Consider the following 7,690-nt stretch of genomic DNA (forward strand, 5'->3'; position numbering starts at 1 on the left):
GGCGGGGGGGAGACAGGGGTGCCGAGGGGCCCGGGGCCGGAGGTAGAGGAGGGGGTATCAAGGGGCCCCAGGGCTGGAGGAAGAGGTGGGGGCACTGAAGGGACTTGGGAGGGGTGGGGGCAGGGAGCTCAGTTTTTAGATCCCCGAGTGTTGGACTCAAAGCTCCTGTTAAGGCACCAGCCTTGGAAAGTCAGACCCTGTGGGGTTTGGGGGTCTGCCATCGGGGGAGCGGGTCAGGGAGCTAGGGGCAGGGGTGTGAGGGTGCCAGCTCTAACTACTCCCTGCCAGCGTCACCGGGGGAGGTTCTGGTCTTGCAATCGGTTCCCCGCCCCAAGCCCAGGCACCCCATTTTCTGCCCCCTGGAAGGCAGGGATACCAGGGGACAGAGGAGGGACAGCTTAGTGCTGCTGGTATTTTCCCTGCCCCCCTCAAACCTTTCCTAGCTTCTCCCATTGATAACAGTCTGTCCCCCCATTTCCCTTTCCTCTGTTTCCCTCACCCCACTCTGCTCCCCAGACTCCCCCTTTCCCAGGTTCCAAGCCCAACACCCATCAGTCATGATCCAGCTCCGGGTCACGCCTGAGACATCGCTGGTCGACATGCCGGTGAGGATCCATGTCTCTGGCCTAGCACCCACTCAGTTGGTGACCCTGCAGTCATCGCTGACGGACGAGAGGGGCGTCCAGTTCCGGGCCCGAGCCTTTTACCGGGCAGACGAGGCTGGGGAGGTGGACCTGGAGCGGGCAGCTGCCAAGGGCGGTGACTACGTGGGCGTCTGGCCCATGGGCCTCTTCTGGTTCCTCAAGCCGGAGAAGCTCTTCCACAGGCTGGTGAAACGGGATGTGATGAGCGGCCCCTTTTGCTTCCAGCTCGACCTCTTTGACTCCTGCCAGCTCCTTCCCTCACCCCAGCTGGTGCCCCTTGCCACTTGCACCGTGGAGAGGTGGTATGTGGGCCCCGGAGTGGAGCGTGTCCCAATCAAGGAGGGCCGGGTCCGAGGGGCCCTATTCCTGCCTCCTGGTAAGGAAACTGGCTCATCGCATCCCTGCCTTTTGCATCCTTTATCCCTGTTCTCCTCCCTTCCCAGTCCAGCCTGGCGTCCCCTTCCTACCTCTCTCTGGTGCTTGTCTTGCCCTGTTTGCATATACAAGTTCCTCTTGTACCCCTCAACCCAAAGGGTCAGTCTCCCTGCAATAGGGCATGACCATCAGGTAAGCTCACTGTGGACTCTGTCCCCCTCCCTGGTGTCCCAGCAGGACCAACAGCTTGTCCTCCTTCTCACTGTCACAGCACCCCCTGCTGGAGAGGGCAGGGTTGGACAGCTGCAGGCTCCTTCCCCTCCATGATGTCACAGAAATGCCACCCACTGACACATGAACATTTGTATTCAGCACAAAGCCGGACTCATCCCTGTTCTCTTCCTAAATCACCCTGATTCCCTGCCATAGTGAATAACAAGCCCTTCCCGGTTGCTGAGGCAGATGTCTGGAGTCCCACTGCAACAGCCTCCTTGACCCCAAGCAGTGGGCTCATCAGCTGGAGGCCATCCCTTTCTCAGGCCTGGCTGGGGGAGTATATTGTCGCTTTTAGCCGAGCTAGTTCGGCTGCACAACCTTGCAGCAACCACAGGCTGTTGGTCTCCTTGGACCAAAGATTGGGTTTAGGTGGAGCTTATAAACGCACTTAGCTTTTTATTGGTAAACATCAGTAAAGATTGATTTCATCAGAGACACACAAACTGACGGATAATTATTTCCATCGATAATAATACAAATTTGCCGATAAAGTAAGAAAAATGCTGGCTGAGATCGTTAGTTTGATTGAAGGATAGTGCCTTTTTATATTCTGATGTCATGTTGATAGTTTGTATTTTAACGGTTGTAAAGCTTTAACTTTTTGAGTCTCAATATCTGCTGCCATTAAATAATTGTCTGACCCCGCCCCATCATTTTCCACAACAGTGAAAATTTTGATCTATAAAATTTTTTAAACATGCTTAAAATCCATAACTTTTACACAACTGTGAAAATGTAAATCAATAAAAATAGAAAAAATGCTTAAAAATAAACATCAATACTATCAAAATTATATAAAAAAAAAATCTTCCCCTGCCCTCCCCCCCTCCCCACTTATAACCACTTCAAGGCTCATCAAGAAGTTAATTCTCTTTAGAGACAATTCTCAGAGGTTCAAATAGAACAAAAACTTCCAAACTAATTGCTCGGCCCCTCAGAGAAAACAGAGGTACAGGATTGCCAATCCCAGGTGTTCAAAAATCACCAGATTGGTTTAAAAATCTTGAGATTTGAAAAATAATAAATATAGGGTTCTTTCTATTGGGCCATCTGCTTCCTGAGCGTGTTTGGGTCACATTTAATATTTCTCCAACAATGGGAGCTAGGAACTTTTTTAAAAAAAGAAAGAAAGCTGAAATCTGCATGAGCATTAAAGAAAATCCGCAAATCTCACGAGACCTCAGGATAAAATGGTGAGAGTTGGCGATAGTCCTGTGGCCATGGTCTCAACACATGAAGGACAGGAATATGGAGTTTCTTAAGAGGCAGTGGCCCAGATCAACAAAGGTATTTAGGCCTCTAACTTCCATTGATATCCAGTTCAATGGAAGACTTTTGCACAAGTGAAATAGATTCCTGTTCCTGTGATCCTCCCTCTCTACTGAGCCCTAGTTTGCTAAGGCTAAGCTAAGCCCTTAGCCCTGGGGTCGCCATAACTAACGGCTGTGTTTTTCCCTTTCCCCACAATGCCTCTCTCCCCCGTTCTCTGCAGGGCCGGGCCCCTTTCCGGGGGTGATCGACATGTTTGGCGGGGCTGGCGGGCTCATTGAATTCCGATCCAGCCTGCTCGCCAGCCGGGGCTTCGCCGTGCTGGCGCTGGCATTCTTTGGCTATGACGACCTGCCGCAGGTGCTGGCGGAGGTGGACCTGGAGTATTTCGAGGAAGCAGCCAACCTGCTCTTGAAACACCCCAAGGTATGTCCCACTCCTTCACTAGGGTCCCTTCACAGCCACTGGATGAGGGGCTTCAGGCTCCAGCCTAGATATCTGACATGTCCTGGCAACGGCTCTCACCCATGGGATCCACCCCTCCCTGGTGTCACAGTGCCCCCTGCTGGGGAGGACAGGGCTGGGCAGTGCAGGCTCCTCCTCTGCCTTGGTGTGACAGCACCCCCGCTGGAGGGGTGGGGATGGGCAATGCAGGCTCCTGCCCCGGGGTCACATTGCCCCCTGCTAAGGAGGACAGGGCTGGGCAGTGCAGGCTCCTCCCCCTCCATGGTATCACAGTGCCCCCTGCTGGGGAGGATGGGGCTGGGTAGTGCAGGCTCCTCCCCCTCCATGGTATCACAGTGCCCCCTGCTGGGGAGGATGGGGCTGGGCAGTGCAGGCTCCTCCCCCTCCATGGTATCACAGTGCCCCCTGCTGGGGAGGATGGGGCTGGGCAGTGCAGGTTCCTGCCCCAGGGTCATAGTGCCCCTTGCTGGCTAGGGCGGGATTGGCTAGTGCAGGCTCCATCTTCGTCTGTGTCACAGCGCCCTCTGCAGGCTCCTCCTGGTACCATCCTGTGCTGGCTTCAAATTGCAGATTCCCAGGCTGTTGGCATGATTGTTCCAATGTGGCTTCTCATGGGTTTTTCAGGTGAGAGGCCCAGGCCTCGGCGTGATCGGGGTGTCCAAAGGGGCTGAGGTCTCGCTGGCCATGGCTGCCTTCTTAGAGCAGGTGGTGGCCGCGGTCTGGATCAATGGCACAGGATTCCTGAACGGCACGCCACTCCGTTACAAAGGGGTCCACATCCCGCACATTCCCTACTGCCCTGAGCGGCTGCTCATCACAGAGATGGGGGCCCTGGACAACTACCATGTCTTCAGGGATCCCCGGGACCCAGCCCACGCGGCTGCCGCCATCCCTGTGGAGAAGGCTCAAGGGGAGGTGCTCTTCGTCGTGGGAGAAGCCGACCGCAATTTTAACAGCAAGCTGTTTGCTGAGATGGCTATAGAGAGGATGAAGAGCCATGGGAAGAAGAACTATACCCTGCTTTCCTACCCCGGGGCTGGGCACCTGATCGAGCCGCCAGGGTCCCCACTGTGCAGCATCTCGCTGATCCGGGGGAGCCCCAAACCTGTGCACTGGGGGGGTGAGCCGGAGCCCCATGCCAAAGCTCAGGAGCATTCCTGGCAGGAGATCCTGAAATTCCTCGACCGCTGTCTTGGACCCACCAGCGACCTGTAACAGCCAAGGGAGTGGGGGGCCAGGGGGACCCCCTCCTGCCAGGCTGGGGAAGCTCCTCCCATCACCCCAGCCTGATCAACATAATAAATACTGAGAACATAGAAAGAATATGTGGGAAGCTTCCAGGGGAGCACCAGGGGTGGGTGTGGGGGTGCAAGGGGGAGTGCCCAAGGAAGGAAGCAGGCTGGCCTGCTGCTTAAGGCACTGCCCTGGATTTGGGAGACCTGGGCTGAAGTCTCAGCCTTGCTGCTGACACCATGGGTGGGTCACTGAATCTTTCTAAGCCTCTGTTCCCTGTCTGTAAAATGGGGATAATGCTTCTGCCTTGTCTACGTATACAGCAAGCTCGTCAATGGAATGAGTGGCTCTTAGTGTGTGTGCAATGCCCAGCTCACGGGCCTGACTCAGAGTCTGAAGGTGCTACTGGAATCTAGCTGGTAAAGAGGGCTATGTAGGAGAGGGCGCTGCTTTAAAGGGAGAAGGGGACGCCCTGCATTTATAGGCAGGGGAATCTGCAGGAGATAATTAGCTTAGATACAAGGGAACAGGTATCCATCCCCCATTAGGTTATAACTAAGGCTAAGATTTTTTCACAGATATTTTTAGTAAAAATCACAAAGAGGTCACAGGCAATAAAGAAAAAGTAATGGAAGCCCGTGACCTGTCCTTGACTTTTACTAAAAATATCCATCACAAAATAGGTAGCCGCTAGGCAGCTGCAGGGGCCTGGCTGGGAGTTCTGGGGGCCCCCACCCCCCATGGGGGCTCAGAGCTCCAGGGTCCCTCTCCTCCGCACTCTGAGCTGTGGGGTCCCCTGCCACCAGAGGCTGGGAGCTGTGGGGATGGGCCAGGAACTGTGGGGTCCCCCTTCACTCATTTGGAGCTCCCCTGCGCCCATGGTGGTGAGGAGCTGCGGGGTACCCGGCGCCCTGTGGCAGGCAGGTGTTGCAGGGAGCTGTGAGGGTCCACCCACAACAGCCAGTAGCTGCGGGGACCCAGCTACCCACGGTGGCCAGGAGCAGCTGGGTACCCCCACTGCCTTGGGCTTCATAGCCTTAGTTATAACAAGTTCAAAGTGGATTAAACTGCAGCCATTGCACCAGATATTACGTTAGATCTTCTGATGTTCTCACCCTCCCCTCTTAGCTCCCAGAGAAAAGCTTAGTTACTGCACATCCATGGCTGCTTGGTTTCCAAGGTAATTCACTGAAAATGACTTTAAAATGAGACGCCTCGTTGTGCCATGATAATTTACAGAAAGCAATCTCATCCTCAGGGGTGGGAATTAAGTGCCACACTAGCCTGGGGAACGGCCATTGTCTTGGTCATTTCCTGCAGCTAAACGTGGGCCCTGCAGAGCTAAGAGCAGGAGCCTGCATGGCTTGAGTTCCTTATCTGGACTCTGTAGCTGAGATGGAGCCTCAGACAATCAAGCACCGAGGTGGTGGGAGGGTGTCATACTCAGTGAATAATGTCTAGGCTGCAGGTGGCCATATTCCCTTGTACAAAGGGGAAGCCTTTCTCATTGTCCTTCATATCCGTAACCCATGAGCTTTCGCTGCAACATAAATCCACAAGACAAACTGTGCTCCAGGTTGGGCGTGATGCTGATCGAGGAGGATTAGGGGAATAATCCTTGTGTTTTAAAGGCCCCAGCCCAGGCTTTCACCATGGAAGGGTGACAGACTATACATGAAAAGAAAGGGAGTACTTGTGGCACCTTAGAGACTAACAAATTTGTTTGAGCATAAGCTTTCGTGAGCTACAGCTCACTTCATCGGATGCATTCAGTGGAAAATACAGTGGGGAGATTTATATACACAGAGAACACGAAACAATGGGTGTTATACACACTGTAAGGAGAGCGATCACTTAAGATGAGCTAATACCAGTAGGAGAGCAGGGGGGAGAAAACCTTTTGTAGTGATAATCAAGGTGGGCCATTTCCAGCAGTTGACAAGAATGTCTGAGGGAAATGGCCTGATTATAACTACAAAAAGTTTTCTCCTCCTCCTTCGCCCCCCTCCCCCCGCTCTCCTGCTGGTATTAGCTCATCTTAAGTGATCACTCTCCTTACAGTGTGTATGGTAACACCCATTGTTTCATGTTCTCTGTGTATATAAATCTCCCCACTGTATTTTCCACTGAATGCATCCGATGAAGTGAGCTGTAGCTCACGAAAGCTTATGCTCAAATAAATTTGTTAGTCTCTAAATACTCCTTTTCTTTTTGCGAATACAGACTAACAGGGCTGCTAGTCTGAAACCAGACTATACATGTTACAGAGTAACAGCAGTGTTAGTCTGTATTCGCAAAAAGAAAAGGAATACTTCTCTAAGGTGCCACAAGTACTCCTTTTCTTTTTACTATACATGTTGTCACTTCACCCTTTGCTAAGTAGCGCCTAACATTACTCCTCACATCCAGTCGTGCCCCTGGGTGGATTAGGCTCAAACAGTGATGAGCTATTCTGCTGTGGGGGGAGCAAATTAATGAGCCTTGGGGCTGATTAGAAAGGAGCATTTGTTAAAGGGGCATCATCCTGTTGAAAAAACCTCATACCTGAAAAGCCACACAAACAAATATCCTTCACGAAGTTAACGTTAATTCTTCTGACAGAAATTTTTTTAAGCATTTAACTGATTCATCAACATGAAGTTGACTGACTTTTTCTCTCCTTTTGCAAAATGACAATAGGCTCCTCAGCTTCAAGGCTGTGGGTTGTCTGTCTGGTCAATTTCATCTCCCTCTCTTGTGCTAGCACAAAGCTTGACTCTGTTATAATTGCAAAAGTCAGAGGACCAGCTTACAGCACCATTAACATTTAAATGCGACCCTGGATCTGGGCTGATGATTGTACAGTCCCAGGATTTAACCCAGTTCCCGGGGCACAGAGCTGTGCATGACACAGCTGGGGGGGGGGCGGGGGGGGCAGGCAAGCTGGCTTTAAGCCACCTTTGCATTCTACCGACCCTCGGAGCTGCCAAGGGCAGATTTGGCCTCTGGCATAATTTGGAGCAATCTCAGGACAGCTCTTAAATTCTGCTGGCTTGGTACGATCCCCAAGGGCCTGCTATGCCAGTCATGTATTGTTGAAAAACAGTGCACTATGTTCCATCAATGGCTACTAGCCAGGAAGGGCAGGGATAGCGTCCCTAGCCTCTGTTTGCCAGAAGCTGTGAATGGGCGACAGGGGTGGATCACTTGATGATTACCTGTTCTCTTCATTCCCTCTGGGGCACCTGGCATTGGCCACTGTCAGAAGACAGGATACTGGGCTAGATGGACCTTTGATCTGACCCAGTATGGCCATTCTTATGTACTATGAATGCACCCACTCCATGCTGGGGAGAAGGGTAGCATGAGTTCAAGGCAATAACCATTTACACCTTCACATAACACATGAGCCAGGGGGTCACCCAATGTAATCAATAGGCAGCAGGTTT

The 7,690-nt window shown here is 52.3% G+C and overlaps 1 protein-coding gene across 1 annotated transcript; it reads left to right on the forward strand.

The window, feature by feature from the left end:
• The first annotated feature begins 557 nt into the window (after nucleotides 1-557).
• On the forward strand, nucleotides 558-4,244 carry LOC144266419 (acyl-coenzyme A amino acid N-acyltransferase 1-like). The gene is made up of 3 exons (XM_077819874.1): nucleotides 558-1,020; nucleotides 2,788-2,990; nucleotides 3,654-4,244. Exons 1-3 carry the CDS (start codon nucleotides 558-560, stop codon nucleotides 4,242-4,244), a joined length of 1,257 nt encoding a protein of 418 aa, XP_077676000.1.
• Nucleotides 4,245-7,690: the final 3,446 nt, after the last annotated feature.

Source organism: Eretmochelys imbricata, chromosome 6 (assembly GCF_965152235.1).
Source record: "Eretmochelys imbricata isolate rEreImb1 chromosome 6, rEreImb1.hap1, whole genome shotgun sequence".
Taxonomy (NCBI): Eukaryota; Metazoa; Chordata; order Testudines; family Cheloniidae; genus Eretmochelys; species Eretmochelys imbricata.

Coding starts and splice junctions, on each gene's coding strand:
- LOC144266419 (XM_077819874.1), top strand. CDS start 558: ATGATCCAGCTCCGGGTCACGCCTGAGACATCGCTGGTCGACATGCCG. Junction 1,021..2,787: donor GGCCCTATTCCTGCCTCCTG/GTAAGGAAACTG, acceptor CGTTCTCTGCAG/GGCCGGGCCCCTTTCCGGGG. Junction 2,991..3,653: donor TGCTCTTGAAACACCCCAAG/GTATGTCCCACT, acceptor TGGGTTTTTCAG/GTGAGAGGCCCAGGCCTCGG.